Below are 25,360 nucleotides of genomic sequence, written 5' to 3'. Positions count from 1 at the left end.
TCAAGAAAGAATCATTTGGAATCTAACAACAGAGATGGGATGGTGCTTGTGAATCCCAATCTTAACAGTACTAGGTAAGAAGCAAAATGAAAGCATCCCATTACTTTTCAGGGGTGTCTTGTTAACAGTTCCTTAAATCTCATCATTTATCATTCCCCTAAAGACCCTCCATTCTATATCTACTTTAAGAAACACTTTGTTCCAATGCTTTTTGTGCTTTTGTTGTCTGTAGTTTCTACTGGAATCACAAACTAAAACATCTGCAGGAATATGTGCTTTAAATGTGATAAAGCTAGTCATGGAGTCAGAAGACCCAAGTTCGAATTCTGCCTCAGACACCTTATTAGCTGTATGTTCAATCCACACAGTCCCTGGTTAAATCACTTAACCTTTGCTTGCTTTAGTTCTTACTTTTCCCATCTGCATAAAGGGAATAATAATAGCACTTCTCTCCTACAGTTGTTGTGAGGATCAAACAAGGTTACATATGCAAAGTACTTTTCAAATCTTAAAGTGCATTTATTATTAGCTTTATCATCATTAAGTAATTCTGTCTTTAAGCCTGCAAAACTTAGTGGTGTCACCGTAGTTATCGAATGCCTATTCGTATTAAAACCTATGAAAACTGTCTGCAAAGTACAATTCTTAAGTAATTCAGAACTTTTTAAAATTCATGTCAGCATTTGTGAAATAAATGAGATGTGTAGATTTACTACTTTATGAAGAATTAGACATTTATCTTGGGCAATAATGTAAAAGGCTAAGATAATAGCATGTTTGGAAGGTAGGAAGGTCTAATAGCATGCTGGGGCATGTTTGGAAGGTAGGGTGGTCTACATCTGCATTTTAGCTCTGAATTTCTTAGGAAGCTATAATTGAGACCACCAGTCAATTATTTAGAATATTGAGGTAGGTTAATTCAATTCAGTCAGACAGCATTTTGTCAATTGTTAATTACATCAGGCAAAACAAATAGCTTTCACTGTTCATCTTACCTGACCTTGACAGAATCAGTACTTAGATTCTGTGTTTAGTCTACATTTCTGATTCTTGTAGCAGCTAGGGGCACAGATAATAGCTGTTTGACCCTGGTGCGAGTCATGTTGGATGCCTCAGTTTCCTCGCCTGCAAAATGGATAATGATGTAGAAAATCACACATAGCCTCTGATCTTGTCTATGTCAAACAGACCCTGGTCATGCTGTGTTCCAAGCCACAGCTGCAGCTCTGTAATTTCTGCTTTCCGACCTTGTCTGTCTCAAGACAGGCTCTGGCCTTGAGGTACCCTTGAGCTGCAAGGCCAAGCCTCCCTTAACAGTACCCTACCTGCAATGCCAAGCCTCCTTAAACCACTGACCTCATCTTCATGTGATAAACTTGCCACTATGCCACACCTACTCCTTTTGTATATAACCAGGTGGGTTACGAGACTGGCTGGCCCATTGTTGGAGGCTTGAAACCCACTTTGGGTCTGCACATAATAATCTCTCTCCACCTCTAGTACCTGGCTGAGTATTTTCTGTGTCAATTGTGCTATAACAATAATAGCCCCTGTATCCCAAAGTTTTGCATTTTGCAAATCCTAAAGTGTTATAAATGCTTAGTTACCATTATTGCAACTGCTTCAAATGTAATTTTAATGAGCAACCAACTGTCTAACCTCGATCCATTTTAAGTTTAGTCTAAATGTACTGAGTGGAATTTAGATATGATTCTAGTAGACATACTCTCTTTGTATTATTTGTTGCCTCTTCCGATTTTGGAGACATTTTAAAGAACATTTTCAGTCCTTTTAAGGTGAAAAATAAAATCTTCCCCTTTCCTCCATGTAAAGTTTGATTGCAGATCATCTTTCCTCTTGGATTTATTAGTAGGACCAGTGGATGTGTTAGCTGTACTTTGTCCTTTTGCTTTTTTTGAGGGTCATTACCTCATGGCCTTAGGACAAGGACATACACTGTTTATGACGAAAATCAGTTTCCCACGTTATGGAGAGGCTATGGCTTCAGTGCCACAGAGCGTGGAACTAAGGTCTAATGTGATTCAAGTTCAGCTAGTCTTATTTATGTTTAGAACATTTTTGTTTTAACCCTCCAAGGTGAACTTTCCTCATAAAAGATTGTGAAATCACAAAGTTTTAGAACTAGAAGCACATTAGAGATCATCTCATGTAATTTCATGACTTGTTTTTGAACTCCAGAGTACACTAACTTCTCTATCAGATAAGCATGGATTTTGCTTTAGGATTTAAAAATCTGCTAGATACAAAACAAACCAGTTATGAAAACAAGGGAAATTAGAAGTTCTCTAGTATAATGTACTCTTGTTTTAGCTCAGGAGAAGCATAGGATGGGAAGAAAAACAAGAAGAAATAAGATAAGATCACAAAATTATTATGTAATTATTGTGAAGATCATTTTCCCACATTTCAAAAGACTTGAGGAAAACCTAAAGGAACCTATGGGGGAGGGGGGGAGAGAGGGGAAGTAAAATCTCAACTTAAAATTCTAACACAGTTCTAATTTGTAATGTTGCCACCCAGGACAAATAATACATGATGTTCCCTTAAATCAACTGTGATTCTTGATGCCAAAATAATGCAAAAAATAATTAAGACAAATTCTACTGAGCAGGAAAATAAAGAGTAGTGACTAGTGGCTTCAGTGCTGTAGATGGAATACCCATCCAATTTTTTGCACCTCCTAAATTTTGGTGACATGAGACAAAGCCCCAGTTGTTTTGCCCTTGCTATATCTCTGATTACCAGCCAATAATTATCTACCTTTTTTTTTCTTCAACATTAATTTTTATAAGATTTAGATTTCCAAATTTTGTTCCCTCTCTCCCTTTCCTCCCCCCTCCACAAGACAGTAACCAATCTGATATAGGTTATATATGTACAATCCACAAGTACTCTTCTTTTTTTAGTCTGTGTTCAGTTATTATCAGTTCTTTCTCTGGAGGTGGATAGTATGCTTCATCATTAGCCTTTTGGGATTATCTTGGATCATTGTATTGCTGAGGGTAGTTAAGTCATTCACAATTGATCATAGAATAATACTGCTGTCACTGTGCACAATGTCCTCCTGGTTCTGCTCACTTCACTATACATCAGTTCATATGAGTCCAGGTCTTTCTTTCTTTCTTTCTTTCTTTCTTTCTTTCTTTCTTTCTTTCTTTCTTTCTTTCTTTCTTTCTTTCTTTCTTTCTTTCTTTCTTTCTTTCTTTCCTTGCTTGCTTGCTTGCAAGGCAATGAGGGTTAAGTGACTTGCTCAGAGTCACACAGCTATTAAAGTGTCAAGTGTCTGATATTGGATTTGAACTCAGGTCCTCCTGAATTCAGGGCCGGTGCTTTATCTGCTGTGTCACCTAGCTGCCCCCCAATGGATTTTTTTTTTAAGTGAGGCAATTGGGGTTAAGTGACTTGCCCAGGGTCACACAGCTAGTAAGTGTCAAGTGTCTGAGGCCAGATTTGAACTCAGGTACTTCTGAATCCAGGGCCGGTGCTTTATCCACTGTGCCACCTAGCTGCCCCCACAATGGATTTTTTTTTTAAAACACTATTTAATGTTTTTTTAATGGTTATTGTGGGATTATAATGTGTTAAGTCTTATAACAGCATGGTATTCATCAGTAAAACAATATACAAAGGGGCAGCTAGGTGGCGCAGTGGATAGAGCACTGACCCTGGAGTCAGGAGGACCTGAGTTCAAATATGGCCTCTGACACTTAAACACTTACTAGCTGTGTGACCCTGGGCAAGTCACTTAACCCCAATTGCCTCACAAAAAACAAACAAAAATAATATACAATAAAACAAGATAGTGATTATGTAGAATTCATTAAGAAATGACAATGTTTTAAAATTCTTTACCTTTCAAATGGTTTTGTAAATTTGTACCATTTACAGTTTTGACTTTATAGAAAGCTTAAAACAGCACTAAGACTTTTGGAAGAGCTTCTATTTCAACATTTATTAAGCACTTACTCTGGGCTTTGTTTATGGAATTAAAATTGTAGAAATTAGATAGTGTGAACATCTTTTGCAGAAAAGAGGAGCATAGTCACACAAAACAAGTTTCACATTATTTTTCAATTTATTAATTTTTCAGAATGTTTTAAAAGTTGATTTCATAAGCTCACATTCTGATTTTCAAACCATCCCTATGTGCAAAACTAGGAGTACTACCAAGATTAACATTGATAAAACATACCAGAAAAAATTGAAAGATTAAAACAAAAACAGTGCTCAGAAGGCTTGTCCTTCGGAGTTTCATAATTTTAGACATATCAACCAAATTTGGGTTAACCATCACACAATGGTAGGTAATTTTAGAGATAATTCTGTTCCAATTGTGGTAACTGCCAGTAGAGACAATTCAATAAACATTTGTTAAGCAATTATTAAGTGCAAAGCATTATTTCAGGTGCTAGGTGCTGCTATGTCATGTTTATTATCATTATTTCCATTAGTTACTTATCTGGACACCCCTGAGAGGTAGGTCAGTGTTGCCTGACAGGCTACACAGATGAAAAGCCCAGGGTAGAGAGATGGCTTGTATTTTGTTCAGGAGGTGAACATTGACATCACAGGATTGGAATTCACAGTTCTGGGTTTCTCTGGCTTTATGTTTTACATCCCTTTTTAGGCAATCCCCGCCCCCCCCCCCCCCCCCCCCCCCCCCGCCCCTGGCCAAATCTCACTGAAAAATTCCATCTCTGTATTGGTATTAATATATCCTTGTAAGCATCACTCTAATACTAAGTGCTCAATGTGCATAGATAACATCTTACAAAAGTTAGTGCAAAAAGAAAACATGGTTCCTGATTGGTAGGGGCTTGTTTTCTGGTCAACAGCTAGTTAATTAGCAGTGTGATAGACATGTGCTCCATCACTTCATTTAGCATAGAGGTAGAGCATTATGACAGTGCTAATGAAGAAGCAAAAAATCATAATGGCTCAGTTGACTACGTCGTCTTCCCCGGGTTTTCCTTGTATAAGGAGTTCACGGTCTTCATGCCAATTAGTACACATTATAACACTGCCAAAAAAAAAGAATAAATAAATAAATGAACACATGGATGAATAAAATGTTTTCAAACAGATAAGGCAATCCACTGAGTCTATCAGTACTTTGCATTCCAGCTATGCTAGCCAACAGTTTTCTTATCAAATTGTGCAATATCAAGGCGTAATGTTTGTTGTCATTCTGAATAAAATAGTTAACTGTCTTGGAGGACAGTGAAAGAAGACTCATGCATGAAATAGAAGGGATGGAAGAAAGATGGTATAGTGAAAAGAATGCCAGATTTGGAGTTAAGAAGACATGGATTCAGGGGCAGCTAGGTGGCACAGTGGATAGAGCACCGGCCCTGGAGTCAGGAGTACCTGAGTTCAAATCCAGCCTCAGACACTTAACACTTACTAGCTGTGTGACCCTGGGCAAGTCACTTAACCCCAATTGCCTCATTTAAAAAAAAATAAAAAAGAAGACATGGATTCAGATTATGCCCCACTGCATGACTTAATAGTTCTGTGAGCCTGAGGCTTAGTTTCCTCATCTGCAAAATGGTTGGGCTCAATGACTTCTAAGATGCTTTAAAGCTTCAAATCTAAGATCCTGTGTCTCTTGCTCCTCTGTTTCGTTACCTGTCTCCTCAGGCAGCCTCAGTAGGAAGCCTCAGCAAGGAGAAAGAACAAAAGAACTGGTTTGATGGAAGACCTGGTTCAGCCTTATCTTCCATCTGACACTACATCTCTCACACTTTTGAGATGATTTGAAGCCACTTGTTTGACTATTGTCAACAGCCAGAGGGGCTGGTAATACATTTTAGCTTTGTAGGGATAAAAATATTTCAGGTAACCTTTTCATTGATCTCATCTTAGGTAAGACTCTACATGGGCTATTTCTACAAATGGCTTCTATATATTGTATATTTAAAGATTTTCAACACAGTTAATATGGAAATGTATTGCATGACTGCACATGTAAAATCTTATCAAATTGCTTGACTTCTCAATAAGGGGGAGAGGAGGAAGGGAGGCAGAGAATTTGGAACCCAACATTTAAAAAAACAAATATTAAACATTTTTTTACATGCAATTGAGAAAAAAATTAAATGTAAAAAAGAAAATGTAATTGAGAAATGTTTAAAAAATAAAAAATACAGTACATCATAAAAAGAATGAAATCAAGATTTCCAATAAGAATTCTTTTTAATGAAATTTAAGAGAACTTTAATTTCTATTAAACCACTGTAATATCTCAATTGGGCAGCTAGGTGCCATAGTAGATAGAATGCCAGGACTGGAGTCCAAAAGACTTAAATTCAGATCTGGCCTCAGACACTAGTTGTATGACCCTGGGCAAGTTGTTTAACCTAGTCTCAGTTTCCTCATGTGTAAAATAAACTGGAGAAAGAAATGGCAAACCACTCCAGTACCTTTGTCAAGAAAACCCCAAATAGGGTCACAAAGAGTCAGACATGACTGAAACAACTAAACAACAACAACAACAACAACAACAACATCTCAATAATCAAGATGCATGGAGTACAGGCTCTTTGCATACATCTAGTAAACCAGAAGACAACAAGCATTTTGCCCGTCCCCTAACAATCATATGTGTGTTTATGTATGTGTATATGTGTATGTATATGTATACACACACATACACACATATATACATATATACACACATATAAATATATCTATAGAGCTACAGATATCTATTCTTTTATAACTGATTTGCTGGGTTCATGGTGTAATGATGTTACATCTGTTTTTAAGCTATATTGAATAGCAATAGTACCATAGACAGTTCCTTGTTTCAATTATCCAGATGACATGATTTGGGGCATCTGGAAAGTAAAAGGAAATGTAAACATATTCTTATATTCTTGCTTCTGATCTTGATTCTTCAACACTTTCTCATAATGTTGGATTTACATACACATAGCATAGCAGATAAGGCATTGGATCTGCAGGAAGGAAAACCCTCAAATCCCACTTCCAACATTCACTAGCTGTGTGACCATGGGTGAGACCCTTAACTGCTTTGTACTTCAGTTTCCTTATGTGTAAGTTGAAAGGGTTGGTTTCAGTGCTCTCTAAGGGTCTTCCAGCTCTTAGATTCTTTTCTTGTTATATTCAAACACAAAGATAGGGTCACATAGGAATCTATTAGCACTTGATCTTGAAAGGAAACTCAGCTGTCCTGATAGTTCTGCCCAGTGAACCATCTGGTTTTATAAATTTGGCCAAGAATTCAGGCTTAGGGAATATTATTTGAAAGAAATTATTGAAATCAGTATCCTTCTCAATAGAAGAATGTCCAAATTGGAAGCAAAGGTCTAACCTTATTTCACAAATGGGAAATTGAGGTGATGAGAGCTTAAAAGATTTGTCAAAGGTTGAATTGATATTAAAGTGCCTTCATATGGTTTTAAAATACATTCCTATCCCCATGTTCCAATCAAATAATTTTTACTACATTTAAGGATATGATCGTTGGGGTTTTTTTGGTTTAAGAATATAATAGTTAACACTTTTGTGTTTCCCTATTAATCTCTACCTTTTTCTTTGTACAATTATCTCTATGTCTTTTCACTCTAAAATTATTGACAAATTTTATTAAGGCTAAAAGTTCTTAAGAAGGGTTCATTGTAATGCACAACTTGTGCAAATTATGTAAACTGACTGGTAGGCTAGGTCAAGAGACTCACATTCTTATGCTGACTTTCATGTTCTTAAATTAAATGATTTTAAAATATTGACATACCATAGACTGATTCCTGGAATTAATAAAAGACCAGCTGAGAGCAGAAAAGTGAATCCTGAAAACCAAGCAACGGTGGCTGAATAAATGCCATTGAATGCAGAAACTGCAATGACTCCAACCAGCGTCTCTAAGAAAGCAATACAAGCAAACAAGGTACCTGGGGGGGGAAACAAATGACTGAATTGAAAGACTCGGTGGGGTAGAAGGGAATCAGAAAATATCTGGTCCCATTACCTACTGAATTCCTTGATTTTAGAAACTTTTATATCATTAAAGTCTCATGAATGTTGCTATAATGCTTTTCACTAAAGTGGGCATTAATACAAGGCAGGTTTATCTTTGAAAGTCATGTAATCATGATTAGTTATTAAAATAACCAAAATAAGTCATAAATTTGGTCTTTATGTTTATCCATATTCCCTGTCCCCACCCTCCAAGCACCCATCCTGAATTCCACTTATGTCAGGTATTAACCCATAAAGCTAATGTAGCTATATTAAAATATCATTCCATTCTAGTGGTCCACAAAAAGGACATTTCCCCTCCTGAAGTATTTGATTTAAGGATTAAATCTGTAGAAAGGAAAATAAAAAATAGACAAAATCAATAAAATCTACAAATATTTCTATAACAAATTCCTTTTTCCCATCAATACTAGGGAAACTTATCACATTTGGACCCTAATTTCCCAATACTTTCAATGTGTTACAATGAGGAAGTAGAAATGGCACTAAATAAAACAAAAATGGACTAGACCAAGTATGTGCAGAGAAGGTCCATGGTGGAGATACCACAGCTATAAAAAGCATTGAGTTGTCAAGTCTCAAGGTGTCTGAGAGGGTGGTACATACCAAAAGCTTGGAAAGGGTTTCAGGACCTTGTTACCCTTCCCCTATAAAAGGCAATTGAGAAAATAAAAATATGCCTACTTTCCTATCTCTACAAAATATTTATTGGAGTAATCTACCCATGCCTTAAGGAAGTTCTTGAAGATAAGACTAAGAAATGAGCTTTTTCAAATGGTATTCTAGGGGCAGCTAGGTGGCACAGTGGATAGAGCATGGGCCCTGGAGTCAGGAGGACCTGAGTTCAAATCCAGCCTCAGGCACTTGACACTTACTAGCTGTGTGACCCTGGGCAAGTCACTTAACCCCAATTGCCTCACCAATAATAATAATAATAATAATAATAAAATAAATGAATGAATGGTATTCTAGAGCAGACCACATCTTTACAGTCACACAATTGGCTGGAAGATATAGAGAATACAACACCCTCCTGGGCTTCTGTTCGTTCACTATTTCTAAAATAACAAAATGTTTTTTATAGGTTCTTCCCCCAACAACATATCTCCCATTTATTTGCTTGATTACAGTAAGCAAGGCATAGAATAGGGAGATACCTGCTTGCCAAAGGCACTTGTCACTCTCATAAATTAAGTCCAGTGCAAGTTACAAATGGGAGAGGGACCCTCTATAGATATTGAGGCCCTCCAAATGATCTCATTGTGTGGCTGAGATTGTTTTTGAATATTTAAAGCCCCCAAATATTGGAGTTTTCTAAGTGAAATTCATACTACCTCAAAAAGAGCTTGGCCTCAAAAAGAGCTTGGCCTTTACCCCCATGAGAAAAAATAAGTCAATGAAGAATGACTTCTGTCTAATATACAGATGTATGTAAAACCCATGAGCTCATCCACCAACCCACTTATCTTGAACAGACATTATGGGTGCACAACCAACTAGGCCCAAAATTGAATAGAAGGAGGAAAACAGGTAGAAATGGCTTAAGAAAACTGTACAATGTTTTTAATGACCCCAAAGTTCTCCCAATAAAGCTGTGAATCATGGGGGACAACGGTTCACAAAAAAATTAATTGAGGGAAATACTGGTTCTAAGTAGACTACAACATGTTACCAACAAAGCATGGAACAAGGAAAGGAGACATTTGGTTGGTTGGTTTTTTAAAGCTGGGTCTCCCTACCTCACACTGGCTAGAAGTACAGGGACACTTCACAGGTTCGATCTCATTCAGATCATCACAGGACATCTGACCTGGACTGGTTTGCCTATCTTTAGGCAACCTGGTGGTCCCCACTCCTGGGGTCTCATCATATTAATTCTGAACTTTGTACACCCAATTGGCTTAGCGGGCTGCAGCTCAGAACTGTTGAGCTCAACCAACCCACTGGCCTTAGCCTCCCTACTATCAAGGTTGGCATCTTAAAGGCAGTCATCAGGGAGATGCCTGACTAGAAGAGAACAGGCAGTTTTGAATTGAGAACAAGAGATAAGCAATAGAAAGCCCAGGTACTCCACAGGCATCTCACACAATGTCAAGAGAACTAACTAGAAGACCCCTAGTAGGATGGGTGGGGCTCCTTGGCAGATTTAGGTGGGAAGAGTTGCATAACAGAAGGTGTGGATAGGTAGCAATCTGTATCATTGAAGGAGCTCCCACATCAATGATAAGGTAGTAGGTGGAGAAGTGGAGAAAGCGTCAGGCTGGAGTCAGGGTTGGATTCAAATCCAACAGATGTTTTCTAGCTGTATAAGCATGGGCAAGTTATTTAATCTCTGTTTGCCTCAGTTTTCTCATCTGTAAAATGGGGATAATAGCATCTATCTCCCAGGTTGTGGTGAGCATCAAATGAGATCATAATTGTTTAAGCGCTTAGTGCCCAGCACATGTTAAGCTCTCTCTATATGTTCGCTATTATTATCATGGTAATTATTAATAATGTCACAGATCCCTCAAAATAAGAGGCAGATTCTTTTAAGGCAGAAAGGCTTAGAACAGTCCCAGTGACAGACTGGGTTTGTGTCTAAAGGATAAGCCTAAGTGTGAAGAGGTTCTAGCCCATGAAACAAAGAAAAAAAATCCAGATAATTTGGTGTGTGGTAACAGTTGTTGTTCAGTCACATCCAACTGTTTGTGACCCCATTTGGGGTTTTCTTGGCAAAGATAATGGAGTAGTTTGCCATTTCCTTTTCCAGATCGTTTTGCAGACAAGGAAACTGAGGCAGGCAGTTAAACAACTTACCTAGGGGTCACACAGCTAGTAAGTATATGAGGCCAGATTTGAACTCAGGAAGATGAGTATTTCTGACTCCAGGCTCAGACCTCTATCCACTGTGCCACCTAGCTGCCCTTGTAGTAAAAATAAATGTTTAATAAATGCTTGCTGGCTTAGATTATTCCCAAAAGAAATCCATTTCATAAGGCATTGGAAAAAACATCTCTCAGATGCTAAGCTATTCTAATATTCTATATAGTGTCACATGTACAGCAAATTAATTTTAAATAATAATTTTAAAAATAATCCTGACTTCTTTTTGCTCCACTTTAAGAAATCAAATCACAAAATTTTTTAAAGACCTTAGTATGTGCCAATGGGAAATACCAATTACTTATTCAGTATACCCCAATTCTCCTATTAACATCTGATCATTTTCCCATAAATTGTATACAGTGTTGTTAAAATGGCTTGGGGTGGGAACATAATGGGAATGTCTTAAGACTGTCTTGGGACTGCTTCTCTTCTCTCTCTAAACTATCTGGCTTGGTGATCTTATCAGCTCATAGGAGTTGTTATCATCTCTGTTCAGATGATTCCCAGACATATGGAGTTCTTGCCTCTTTCCCTAGTCTTTCTCTGCTATTCTGTTATCATCATCTGCTTAAAGGAAATTTCAAGATGGATGTCCCAGAGTCACCTCAAGCTAAACATGTTCAAAACAGAATTTATCTTTCCTCTGAAACCTACCCCTCTTCTAAACCTCCCTATTGCTCCTGAAGCAGTTACCCTCCCCACAGTCACTCAGGTTCACAATATCGTTGTCATCCTTGAAAAGGACTTATCTTGTATGTCCCTAGTTATTGACATGTTGTCTTCCCCATTAGAATGTGGTCTCCTTGAGGGCAGAGACAATATTTGTCCTTTTTTGTATCCCAGTACTTAGCACAGTGCCTAACACATAGTAGGTGCTTAATAAACAGCAACAACAAAACTGGAACAGATCCATGTTGATTTATTGGTGGGAGGGGACAGAAGATGATTTTAGTCATTCAATGTCTCTTAAACTGTGGGTTAACTTCTGTTTACCAATGGCTTTTACATGGCATCCACGTTATTTATATGGGGCAAAGTAGATTTAAAGAACAATAAAAAACAGAATAAGAACCTTTCTTTATTGTGTCTTGGTTGTTTTTACAAATGTATTTCTTTCACACACACACACACCGTTGTATTTCAGGCGAATTGGCAGTAAAGTTAAAGTTAAATTCCCTGTTTAAGAGGTGGATAAAATGCTGTGCCTGGAGTCAGGCTGGACCAGTTCAAATCTTACCCCAGACACTCAGTAGCTGTGTGTCCCTGGGCAAGTCACTTAACTTCTGTTTTCCTTAATCCCCTGGAGAAGGAAATAGCAAACCACTCCAGTATTTTTACAAAGAAAATCCCATGGAAAGTATGGTCCATGGGGTCACAAAGAGTTGGACACTACTGAACAACAACCCATGTTTTCTCTGGCTTGCATTTTTAAATTAGAGATTTATTCTAATGAGGGCCTATGAATGTACCATTCATTGTACCTATTTGGTAAAGTGACCCAGGATGATTTCCACATCTATTTAATAGAAGTAGCATGGTATAGCAAGAATGCTGGACTCAGAGGCAGGACGACCTGCTTGGGATCAACCCTCACGTCTGACATTTGCTAGCTATGTAACCATGGGCAAATCACTGATCCTCTTTGAGACTTGATTTCCTCATCTGTAAAATGTGGACAGTAATACCTATAGTACTTAACCCACAGGGTTGCTCTGGGGTCCTAATCAAATAATGTAAATAAATCACTTGGCAGGCTTTTAAGTGCTATGTAAAGGTCAGGTGCAGCTAGGTGGGGCAGTGGATAGAATGCCAGGACTGGAGTCAGGAAGACCTGAGTTCAATTCTGCCTCAGACACTTACTAACTGTGTGACACTGGGCAAATCACTTAATACTGTTTGCCTCAGTTTCTTTATCTGTAAAATGAGCTAGAGAAGGAAATGGCAAACCACTCCTAAATCTTTGCCAAGAAAACCCCAAACGGGGTAACAAAGAGTCAGACTTGACTGAAACAACTGAACAACAACAAAAAAGTCAAGTATTATTATTTCTTGATGTAATTCAAAAGCCCAGTTGCTATATACCCATGAATACTGATTCTAGGATATATGATGATTCTTCGAGTCGGCTGAGATGGAAGCCATTTTCTTCAGTTGCTTGAAAACTTTTTCTAACAACTTCTAGATGCATAACTATATCCATGAATATTGCTGGACAGAGTAGGTTGAATAGCACTAGGTCTATTATTATACACTAATGCTGGAGTCAATTTCTGATGGGAAATAGGTCAGAAGGCACACCGTGTGTATAACTGTGTTGAAGAACCTCTCCAGGTAGCCAGGCCTATATAACAGCTGTCAGAATACTAATTGTCAAGTAAAATGCTTCTTAAAAAGTCAGTGACACCAGTGAAGTAGTGTTTTACTGCATTTTCTCTGTATTTGAGGGACTTCAGTGCTGGATTGTGCTAGGTACTGAGAAAGCAGGAGAAATATGGTTGACATTGGACTGTAGCTAATCCAGGGAACCCTGGTTAAGAGTTCCGCTTGCAGTCCAGTGCCCAGCAATCCCACAATGCCCGTCATGGTCAGTTTTCTGACTTTTTTCTTCTTTAAGATGATAGTAATCAATGAAATCTTGGGGACATTGACCATATGTTACATCTGTAAGATTCTCCCCTTCCCTATGATTAATGTAAAGTCACAACATTTTCACAAAAAGTAACTTTTTTCTTATAAATAAGGAGGAATAGAATGAGCATTTATCAATTACCTATTATGTGCCAGGCACTGGGTTAGGTGCTTTACAAATATTATCTAATCTGATCCCAACCCTGGGAGCTAAGTAGTATTATGATCTCCATTTTACAAGTTAGGCAGGCAAGTTAAATGACTTGCCTAGGGTCACACACTCAGATCTTCCTGACTCCATCTAGCTGTCTCTATAGCAGCTATAAAGGGATCAAATGATTTTTTTTAAGTTTATCATCCAGAACAAGTTGATAATGAAGATTATGATAGGACTTTTCTAGGATATTCATGAAGCCATATAAATACTTTCTTTTAAACTAGACCAATAATATTTAATTAATTTATAGTGCTCCCTCCACTCTTGCAAGTCACTACCCAACACCTTACAGTCTCAGTACTTGAGAGCACTGAGAAGTGCTTTGTCCACTGGGCTCATATAGCTAATAAGTGTCAAAGGCAGGGCATGAATGCAGGTTTTCCTGACTCAAAGCCAAGTTCCCATCCACCAATCACACTGTTTCTCATAAATACATAGCATATTGAAGTTAAAGTTATCAGTTGTAGACGTTAAACCCCAGTACAGTAAGTGAAACACAGTGGATTGACTTCTATAGGGGATAGAGAACTGGTCTTTGAAGTCATGAAGATCTGGGTTCAAGCAGCCCCCAGACATGTCCTGTCTTCAGGGCCCTGAACAAATCACTTCACCTCCGGGTACCCTAGGTAACCCTTTTTATAAACTGTAGGACGATTGAGGAACTGCTGTGGTAGAGGGAATTTTTTCATGGAGAGCTGATTAAACTAGTGAAATTAAACCGGTAAAGATCCATCCCTTCCCTCCACATCCTTCCCTTAATGGATATTCTCATGCCTCTCCCTAACAGTTTGCTACTTGATTAAAATGTAGTTTGGTAAAAACAAAACAAAAACTAAACCAAACTGGAAAAAAAAAAAAGCTGTAGGGCACAGTAAGGAAGTAGGAACTAATCCTTTGTGATTTGGAATCCCAGATCACTTAACAGTGAGAACAATCTGTCTCTTCATATATTAAACTCACCTTGTTCAGTCGAGGGAACCACTTTGGATAACATGGATCGAAGAACAGACAAGGGCATGAAGGTAAAGAGGAAAGGGATCCTGACTGGGGGAAAAAAAAATCATTAAAAGTCATTTATTTATTAAGGAAATTGATGAATGTTTAACTAAAAACCAAACTAAACAAAACTGTCTCGCAGTATATTCCCTTCCCCTTCTAAAAAAAAATCTTATTCTTCAGACCTTAAGGACTGACTTGATTTAGCCAATTGTCAATCTCTGGTGAATAATTAAAAACAAACATCCCTCCCCTACCCAGCCACCTCTACCCCTACTATATGGTTTATTTCAGAGGTGTTACTCCACTGAAATCAGTGCATACCTTGAGCTTAAGAATCAATCAGTAAACATCTGTTAAGGGCCTACCATGTGCTGGGCATTATGCTTGTTAGTCTGGTTTGAAAAAAAATACACAACAGCCACTTGTTACTTTCATGTTGAAATAAATAATCTGCTCCAACCCCTCACTTGACAGATGAGAAACTTTAGGATCAGGGAAGTTAGGTAACTTGCCCAGGGTAATACAGATAATGAGCAGAGAAAGCTGAGATTTGACGGCAGGTCCACTGACTAAAAATCCTGGGCTCTTTCTACTGTATCAGGCTGCCTTCTAATGATTAATAATTTAAGCATTAGCTATGACATGTGTAAATATTAGTGCAACCATACATTTATCCTTATGTACAGCAAATTCAAGAAAATTTAAAATAGTTTTTTTTCTAAATCAGAGGAACAAATATAGTGCCTGGCACATAGTAGGTGATTAATTAATTTTTTAAGCATAAGGCATGTACTGGTTTAGTTTGGGTTCTTCAAAGCACTGGAATAGGAATTTTGGAATAAACTCTTATTGGCATGAACTGGTGTATCAGGATTGTTTTATTTTAATATACACCAATAGTTCCAGAATAAGCTTTCTTAAAAGCTTGAGGCCTGAATGTAAATCAAGATTAATTCATGCATTTAAATTTCTTCAGTTAAATAAGCCTCTTTTAGTTGTTCAATTGTTTATAAATGGAGCTCAGTCTTTCCTTTTTTAAATTTTGGGTTAGCATAAGCCTTCTTCAGCTAATGGATTCATTCATCAATCTGTTGGTAATTTGCCTTGTTATTTGTTAAGCTCTGGTTTTATTTAAAGAACATCTAGATAATTTGCCTCCCCTGGTGAGTTCTGATTCCAAGGAGCCAATGGCGTTTTAAATCCCATCCTCACTATATAGATAACAGACATCTTATAATTAAAGTTTTCCCTTTTGGTGTGGCTGCCTTAAAGGGCTGAATTTTGAACTCACCTAACAACATCATCAGCGTTGTTTTGGCAAAACTAGCTAATGCCATTCCTCCAGTAGTGGTCAAAATTCCAATGAAGACCATGTAAACATCTTTAAGACAATAAGAAAAAATCCATATCCCTAGAAAACTAGTCAAAAAAGATAGGCTTGCTAAGGATGAGCCATATCCTATGTAGACTTCATTCCAGCAGAGAGGTGAATTCAGTTCATAAAGGATAAAATATAGGAGATGAACCATTTACTACAAGAGATATGTAATCATTGTAAAAAGTAGCAAACAGAGCAAAGTCCTTTGTTTGCCAGGCACGTTTTTAAAAAAGCATATAAGCTCTCAAAAATAATTTTTTTAAGGTTTTTACCTCCATGACGTGAAGAATCCTGATGTGAAGATACACCTAATTGGGTCCTCAAGAAAAAATACAATATATATCAAGTTAACGGCTAGAGCCAATGAAGTAATAAGATATGACCACACGAAACCAAGTTCTTTGATGAAGTAACCAGAAGACAGTCCTGTTAATCCAGTAACAAGTCCAAGTATTAAGTCAATGATGGCTATCCGTATAGTTTTCTGTTTCTCTTGTTTACATTTGGTCAACTATATAAGCAAAGCATCCTCCCAAAAAGGCTGATGGAATTACCACAAAATGCACTGATTTAAGGTGGATGCTACCAGGAGTTCTTAGGGTAAGCCCAAATATGAGAGCAAAAAACACCAATATGCTGCTTGCAAGAGCACCTACAGAAGACAAAACCAGAGGGGTATTTGCGTCCTTTTTTCATCACTGTTGGACAAAAAGAATGAAGGTAACCACAATGCTGGGAATCAATCCACTTAAGTCTATCTGAAGACGTAAAAAGAGAGGTTTTTCTTTTGAGATCTTCTACAAAGGAAAAAAAAAAAAGAAATCAAAATAATTATGTATTCAATCAGTATTATTAGGATGCTTTAAAAACCTTAAAGGATAGGGGCAGCTAGGTGCTGCAGTGGATAGAGCACTGGCCCCTGATTCAGGAGTACCTGAGTTCAAATCCGACCTCAGACACTTAACACTTACTAGCTGTGTGCCCCGCAAAACAACCAAAAAACAAAAAACAAAAAACAAAACCCTTAAAGGATACTCATTTCATCCCTTGCACTAATGCAAAAGTTGATAGTCTGATGGATTTCTATGGCCAAAAAAACTCATCATCTGGTGGCCAACCCCTGGAAATGAACCTTTCTGAATTTGGTGAGTCTGGGCCTCAGATCATCACAGACATCACAGGGCCAGTTATCTGAACTCTTTCCAACATGGTAGACCCTCAGTCAAAAAGCGGGTCAGGCAAAAGCATTTATTAATTGCTTACTATGTGGCAGTAGTGTGCTAAATGCAAGGAATGAAAAGAAAGTTAAAAAAACAACACAAAAAAACAAGGGCTCTGCCCTTCAATGAATTTCCATTCTAAAGGGCTAGAAAATATATACAAATAACTAGTTACATGCAAGATAAAGAAAAGTAGCTGGAAAGTAATCTCAAGGGAAGGTACCAGTAAGGGAGTAGAAGAGTAAGGGACCTTAAAAGGCCCTCCCGTAGGTGGATTTGAGCTGAGTCTTGAAGGAAGTCAGAGTATCAGGTGATATGGAGAGGAGGAAGAGCATCCCTGGCATGGAAGACATAATTCACGCCACACCTAACCAAGCTCTTAATCCATGACACAATGAGGCATCAGGTGAGTAGTGTTGTAGAGAAACAGCAATACAAATCAATCCAATATAGATATTGGGGAGGTTTAGAAAGGATAAACTCAGCACAGCTTCCTTGAGATTGAATTTAAATGGAGGATAAGAAATTGTTTACAGGGCAGCTAGGTGGCGAAGTGGATAGGGCACCGGCCCCGGATTCAGGAGGACCAGAGTTCAAATCCGGCCTCAGACACTTGACACTTACTAGCTGTGTAACCCTGGGCAAGTCCCTTAACCCCAATTGCTTCACCAAAACAAAAACAAAAAAGAAAAAAGAAACTGTTTACCCCACAAATCTGCTTCAGCCTATGACTTAATACCCTTGGTACAGGTTAAGTATAGAAGTGGGGTTTTTGGTGTTTGTTGTTTTGCTTTGTTTGCTCAGACCCATAATTATGTTGATTCAGGAAACTCCCTTGAAGAAACTCCATCTATCAATGTATATCAAGCAGCCTTTGGGAGTGACTTGCCCAAGACTCTAGCCAGATATCTCAGAGTAGGGAATTCTGAATCCAGTGTCCCTGATCTGAAACAGGCCTTCTACCTCACCAAAAATGCTTCTCTGGAGGGGATAATATGTCTATAGTTGTGGAAATACCACTTGGCTTTGAAAGTTTTCATGGAGATATGAAAAATGTAATATGGCTAAATAAGACCCTTTACTCAGTGTAAAAGGGTATGGATGTGTTTATCAGTTTAAGGAAAAATGAAGATTTGGGGATGTAAAGATGGGAAAGACAAACAGAACAAAAGCAGAGACATACACAGAGTCAGAGGCAGAAGGAGAAAGATCAATAAGCCTAGGGACAGAGAAGAAGGCTGAGACTCAGAAAAGGAACAGAGAAGGCAAGGCACATTTAAGGAGGATACTGACAGATATGGAGAGTGAGCTTGCAAGAGCGCGAGCGAGCACACACACACACACACACACACACACACACACACACACACCAGATAAAGATGTCTTAACTAATCTTCCCAAATACTGATAATAAAAATATTATTAAGGGGGAAAAAATTCAAAGCCTTTCAGGTATATGTTAGCCATTACTGGGAACTATGCAGAATAATTTCCAAGCTAGCAAGGATCTTCAAAATTGAAAGTTGTCAGAAGTGACTTCTAAGGGAACAAGAGTCACCTTTATCTTTCTGTCTGCAGGTCTTTCCACAGGTTTAAGTCCCTGGAAAGAGCCAGCAATCTACATACCTATGCTAGGGAAGTTAACTGTAGGCCTAATTAAGAGAAGTTTCTTATCTTATCGATCTTCCATGGATAAGTAAGTAACTAGAGAAAAGCCTGCTTGTATGAAGGCTTGGAATTTTGTTTTTGTTTTTTTCAATACTGAAAGGCCTGGAGTAGCCCAGGATGAAGGCAAGTCTAAGTGGGAGAATATACTGGACTGAAACAGTACTGGAAGAAAGAGAGAGAGAGAGAGAGAGAGAGAGAGAGAGAGAGAGAGAGAGAGAGAGAGAGAGAGAGAGAGAGAGAGAGAGAGAGAGAGAGAGAGAGAGATATTTCTATAGCACCTACTATATACCAGGCACTGTGCTAAGCACTTAAAAATTATTATTTCATTCAATCCTCATAACAACCCTGGGAGGTAAGTGATAAGATAATAATTTTAAAGTGCTTAGCACAGTGCCTTCTTTCCTTATATCCACTGTGCCATCTGTCTGGATCCAAATACCACAATATCTAAAATAATAAGTCACATTTCCAGGAATGACAAGGGTTTCCTGAATAATTTTTATTATTTTAAGCTCTACTTTCCTAATTTTAATGAACAAATAGAAGAATTTATATTTCTTTAAGAAAAAACCCTAAGTTAAGCTGTTTTATATTTATGTGGCTAACACTACTTTTGTTATCCTGTAGGTCAACAGCTCTTAACTGAATATGTGTGTGTGTATGTATGTATGTGTGTGTGTATATATATATATATGTATACATATGTGTATGTATATGTGTGTATATATATATATGTATATATATATATGCCATTTTCCAGTCTGATTGCATCTCATTAGATGGCTCCCCAGATCTATATATGGAACCCTCATTTATCTCCTGAAACCCCAAATCTCCCACTACCTGCTGGACATCTGCCCTTGGATGTCCCATAGTGATCCCAAACTAGAACTCATCTCCCCCCTTCCCCCCAAAACTCACTCCTTTTCTTAACTTCGCTATTATTGTTTTATATGCTCATAGAATCACTATAAGACTGGTTTAAAAAAGGTAACAGTAAAGACTGTAAAGAAAGGTATTATATAGAGAAACAATACTTTTGAGAAAATATTTACCCTGCTCCAATGGAATGTAAGTTCCTTAAGGGCAGGGGCTATAATTCATCTTTATCTTTATATCCATAGCACTTAGCATAAGGCCTGATCACACACACAGTAGGCACTTAATAAATATTGATTAATTGATTGAGTTGTCAAGGCTATCACTGAATTGTTGGATTTGTGCAACTCTGTGATGCAGGTGCTATTATTATCTTCATTTTACATATGAGAAAACTGATGATCAGAGAAAGGCTAGGTGACTTAAAATTATATATTTAAAGCTGGAGGGAACCTTTTATATCATCTAGCCCAACTTCCTCAATTTAGAGATGAAGAAAAGGAGGGTCCACAGGGGCAGCTAGATGTTGCAGTGGATAGAGCATTTGATAGATAGATAGAGCTCTGGAGTCAGGAAGTACCTGAGTTTAAATCGTGGCTCAGACACAACACTTCACTAGCTGATGTGACCCTGGGCAAGTCACTTAACCTCAACTGCCTCACTAAAAAAAAAAAAAAACCAACCAAACAAAAACAACAACAAAAAAAAGAAAAGGAGGGTCCAGAAAAATGAAGTGACAGAAATGAAGGTCACAGGGGAGATAGTAAGTAGCAGAATCAGGATTCAAAGTCAGGCCCTCTGGTACAAAAACCAGATCTCTTTCCTCCCCCTCCCCAACTTAATTAGGATAGCCCAGCTGTTATGCATCTGAGACAGGATATGAAATCAGGCCTTCCTGAGTCTGAGTTCAAGTTTATGAGTCCAACACAAAAGTGAAATATTAAATGAATGATTGTTGTTTTTTTTATGTTGAGTCTCACTCTTATCGATATGCCCGAGGAGCACTTTATTGGATCACAACTGTGGGAGTACTAGCATGATTTTCCCTACTCTGAAATTCTTCCATTGAACGATTTCTGGAAACAGATTTGAGGATAGAATTACTTGAGGCCTAAGATGTAGCCATTGTATATTTAGACAATGGCCCATGTAGTAATACCATATTCCCTTTTCCTGACTTTGTTTTCCAGATTATGCAATACCATCAGGTTTAGGTGGGAGATTTATTCTGCAAAATGAAATTATATCCGAACAGCTTGTGCATACCAGCCAACATCCCCGTTATCGAACTTCTGGTCCCCACTTCCCAAATGTTTGTTGATAATGGAGAGAACATGTAGTTATTTTCTCGATCATTACATGTACATTACATTATTACTGTTTATGTCATCTTTCATTTCTTACCTTTTGGATTTCATAAATTGGATTGCTATTTATCTGCTTTCACATTCAGAAATATTGTTATTATCTATATAGCTATAGTTGCTTGTTTCCTTCCATATCCTCTGATAAATGATTGGGTTGTCAGTGGGGTGGTCAAAGACAAAAGCAAATGCACTAAGGAAAATGGCAGGTTCTATGAATAAAATCTTCTTCATGATGAAGGTCTGGTTTAATTCTCTGGGGGAAAAAAAAGGAAACCAGTAATCAAATGTATTTCAGTATCAATAGTATACTTAAAAAAAAAAAAAAGCAAATGTGAAGTTGAAGTTTTGTGGAGCAAAGGGGAAATTAAGGAGATCTCAGGGAGTTTACTTTTGACCAAAGGAGAGTTTATTTTACCTAGGAGCAGGAGTCTCAGTAAATTGGAAGACTTCAGATTTTCTATTTTAACAGGAGGTACTTTTTTGAATTATAGCTTGGAAACAACCTTTACTAAATATCATCACTGACTGTGGCCACCCATCATGTTTCAGATTACTGCTTTTTAATTCTTTTAATTTAATTTAAATTAGTTAATTTGCCTACTAGTTTTTGTGGCACAAATTACAAGAGCCCTTCAGGACATCACCGTTGCCTAATCGAACATATTGATCTTGGCATATTTGCCATTCTCTCGCACAAAGGGCTATTATTACAGGACAAATCCATGGTAAAAGCTAAAAGAGGATTATTGAGACTCACCTTAAGCTCAGATCTTGCGGTTGGTCCGGCAGGGCAGGAGTCTTGAGTGTTAGGGTTCCAGTTTCATCCTTGGCTCTCAGTACCAGTACTTCCTAGCCGTCTTATGGCAACTCCTGTGGGAGGCAGAAGACTCACCTGTCCCTCGGGGTGAGCCGGGCTTCCCCCACTTCTTAGTCATGGGCAACTAGAGGAGTAGCAGGAGCAGAAGGAGGAGGAGGGAAAATGCGCTCCGCCCTACCTGAAGCTTTCAGTCGGTATGGCCAGTCTACCCACCCGAAGCAGCCAATCGGTGTGGCCAGTCTACCCACCTTTAGCAGCCAATCGGTGTGGCCAGGTCTAGGCGGCCAAAGTGAAATTAGCAGGGGCTCAACCTGAGTTCACTAAGCTCACCTAGGACCCTCAGGGCCGCTCTTTAAACGCACAAACGAAGCGAATTCCACTTGGACACGCACAATTACGGGGGTGGGGGGAGGGGGTTTTAAGGGGGGTGGTCTGATTACTCCCCCCTAGCCCGGGGTCTCCCTTGCAGTGTAGATCTAGCACATAGAACCGTGCCTGAACAGGAGTCGCGGTTCCAGGTATCTTCTGGAGCCCGTTGCCAGATGAGATCGTCTCCCTCGCACCTAAAGTGGGCTCCCCTTCCTGGGGCTCTCCCTACTCCTCGGCTCCTTTCACTTCCTTCTTCCCCCGGGAGCGACAGCAGCTCCTCCGTCACTCATTCCACCCCATTCCACCGGAGCGGGGCAGAGAGCTGCCCCCCCCCCCGCCCCCTTCCTCCTTCCTGCCCTAGACGGTGACAAAGACCGTGACGTCCTCCTGCGGCTTTGCCCAATCGGAGCCTCGGCCCGCTTCCCCCTGGAGCCCCGCCCCGAGGACAAGAGAGGACTGGAGAGGGGCCAGCACCTCACACACGGGAGCGTTAGCAATGCTGGGGAGGGAGCGCGGGGTGTCTGTTGCTATCTTTCTGAGCCCGACCTGATGACTGGGGCCCCGCGGCCTTCCCGATCCCCAGCCATTGGCCTGGGCGATGTCATTCACTCGCCCCAGCTCCGCCCCTCTGTCAAATTGTGTGCCAGAGTCTGTGCTCTCCGCCGAAATTTTTGGTGGGGGTGGGAAGTAAGAAGGCCGCCGAGACGGATTAATTACAGTAAATCTAGTGCCACGGGTTGTAAACCTTAGCCCTACCCTATTTTAGTACTCTTGTAGAGTGCGATTTGTGGGTCAAATGTTTTTGTTTGTTTGTTTGTTTCTATGAGACAATTCCGGGTCTAAATACTTGTTTCAGCACCAAACACCTGAGTCCCAGATGGGGGACTCAGCCCAGGTCACAGGCTGGGTCCCGGCCTATTTCAGGACACAGGAGGGAAAATTAGTGGCCTCTACACAAGCCTTTAAATTCTGGGCCAACTTCCAACTTTTTATGTGCAACTGTGGTGTAGATACAACCTCCCCTGGCTGTCCAAATCCCTGGATAAAGAAACTACCCAATGGGTCTGCCCCTAGGCCAATGCCAACAGAATTAACCCAGATAAACACATTCTCCTTAAAACATGAAAGCTAAAAATAAGAAAATGTGTTCTGATAGGTTTTTTTTCCCCATCTATGTATCACAGGGGCAGAGAAAGTTCATATATATATTCTCATTCTTGGCTCTCTCTATTTTTCTTTTATTCATAGAAAAAAAGAAGAAACCATTTTCAGACTAAATTCAGCTCTTTTACTCTCTGGCTACCCACCTCTGAGATGAGAGCTGTGTATCAAACTTTTTCTTCTTTCATTAGGTAATATTAAGGGAAGGCATTATGACAGAGTAGAAGGAGCATTGGCATAGAGAAACCTGGACTCTTATCCTGGCTCTGTCACTAGATAGAGTGACCTTGATCAAGTCACTTATAACCTTGCTGGAAGCTCAGGTTCCTTATCTATAAAGGGGAGATAACAATATCTCCCTAGATTTCTTCACTGAATTATGTTGAAGATCAAATGATATAGTTATGAGAGTTAATTCCAATCAACAAATATTTATTAATATTTTGGAATTCTTAGTATTTTAGAAATATTTATTAAGTTTAACTCATAATCTCTTACCTCATGCCCCACCCCTCTTCTTCACTTCCTTCCTACTTTTGAGAGCACTACCATTTCAATTCCAGTCACCAAAGCTTTCTTTCTTTCTTTCTTTTTAAGGTAAACCAACTATTTTGTTTTCCTCTGATTAGTTCAGGAATTTTGATAGGCAGATAGATCTTTACATTGGCTTTGGAGGGGGTCTGGGGGCAGCACCAGCAGGTCTGAAGCGGGGTGGGGGTGTCCGATCCTTTCGTGCCTCACGAGACCGATTCCTCACTACCTTGCTGTGGATCGCGCAGCTCACACAGTAATGCAGTTTCACATACAGTTTGGGAAGCACATAAGAGTCGAAAACACTGGCCTCGGAGATGTCCCTGACGGCCGCGGCTTCCACGATGTTGCGGATGATGAACTTCTTGGTGGCCTTGTCCTTGGGCACGCAGCGGGCGCAGTTGGTGCAGCTGTGGCCCTTCTTGGCCCGCCCGTTGTTCCTCCTCTTCTTGGTCATCTTGTAAGTCAGAAGCTGAAAAAGCCAAAGCTTTCTACCTAAGTTTCATCCTCCACTTCTTATTCCCTCTCACTCCTCATATCCAATGTATTGCTAAATCCTGCCATTTCTACCTTCATGGTGTCTCCCTAGTGTAAGGATTCATTTGCTTTCATGAAGTGGGGACAGAAGAAATCTGAGCTGTAGGAAGGTTTGAGATGGGCAAGAAAACTAACAACTGGGAATATATTGGAATGAAGTATGGAAGAAATAGTATCTAAATTTGGCTTTCATGGAAAATAAGGATTCTGAAAGGTAAATATGAAGGAAGACCAAGTGCACTGAAGGCATAGAAGGTGGCTTCTGTGAATATGCCCATGTGAATGAAGATAACTGCAGCATATGAATTAATATTAAGTTAGAAGATAAATGAATGCAAATAACTTGACAAAACTCTCCAGAGTCAATACATGGTTGAAAACTACTCTGGAAGATACAGTACAGCTGATACAGTACATAAGACCAAGAGCTATTCCTCACTGGATAAGTGGTTAAAGGATATGAACTAACAAATTGTTAATAATTATAAGAAATATTGCTTTAAATCACCATTAATAAGAAAAATACAAATAAGAACAACTTTAAAGTTGTACCTTGAATCCAGCTAGTTGACAAAGATGACAAAATGTGAGGATTGTCAGTTTGCAAAGACAAGCACAATGATGTTTCATTGGTAGAGATATGAATTGTTCCAGCCGTTCTGGAAAGCATTTTGGAAGTAGACGAGAGAAAAAATA

General features: G+C 39.0%; 2 protein-coding genes across 2 annotated transcripts; both read right to left on the bottom strand.

The window, feature by feature from the left end:
* Positions 1-4,686: 4,686 nt before the first annotated feature.
* SLC46A3 (solute carrier family 46 member 3) lies at positions 4,687-22,931 on the bottom strand. Its single transcript, XM_043998690.1, is given in 14 exon segments — positions 4,687-5,041; positions 7,781-7,937; positions 14,699-14,782; positions 16,029-16,344; positions 16,346-16,378; positions 16,380-16,424; positions 16,426-16,617; positions 16,619-16,660; positions 16,662-16,685; positions 16,687-16,746; positions 16,748-16,912; positions 21,287-21,316; positions 21,319-21,502; positions 22,007-22,931. Coding segments are annotated over 13 exon segments (1,392 nt in total). The 5' UTR covers positions 21,481-21,502; positions 22,007-22,931; the 3' UTR covers positions 4,687-4,959.
* A 1,302-nt stretch (positions 22,932-24,233) lies between these two features.
* Positions 24,234-24,584, bottom strand: LOC122749993 (40S ribosomal protein S26-like). Its single transcript, XM_043996623.1, has one exon. The coding sequence runs from the start codon at positions 24,582-24,584 to the stop codon at positions 24,255-24,257; it is 330 nt and encodes a 109-aa protein (XP_043852558.1). The 3' UTR covers positions 24,234-24,254.
* Between the last annotated feature and the right edge of the window lie 776 nt (positions 24,585-25,360).

Source organism: Dromiciops gliroides, chromosome 3 (genome assembly GCF_019393635.1).
Source record: "Dromiciops gliroides isolate mDroGli1 chromosome 3, mDroGli1.pri, whole genome shotgun sequence".
Classification (NCBI taxonomy): domain Eukaryota; kingdom Metazoa; phylum Chordata; class Mammalia; order Microbiotheria; family Microbiotheriidae; genus Dromiciops; species Dromiciops gliroides.
Note: the sequence above shows the minus strand (reverse complement) of the source record. Positions and strands in the feature narration are given on the sequence as shown.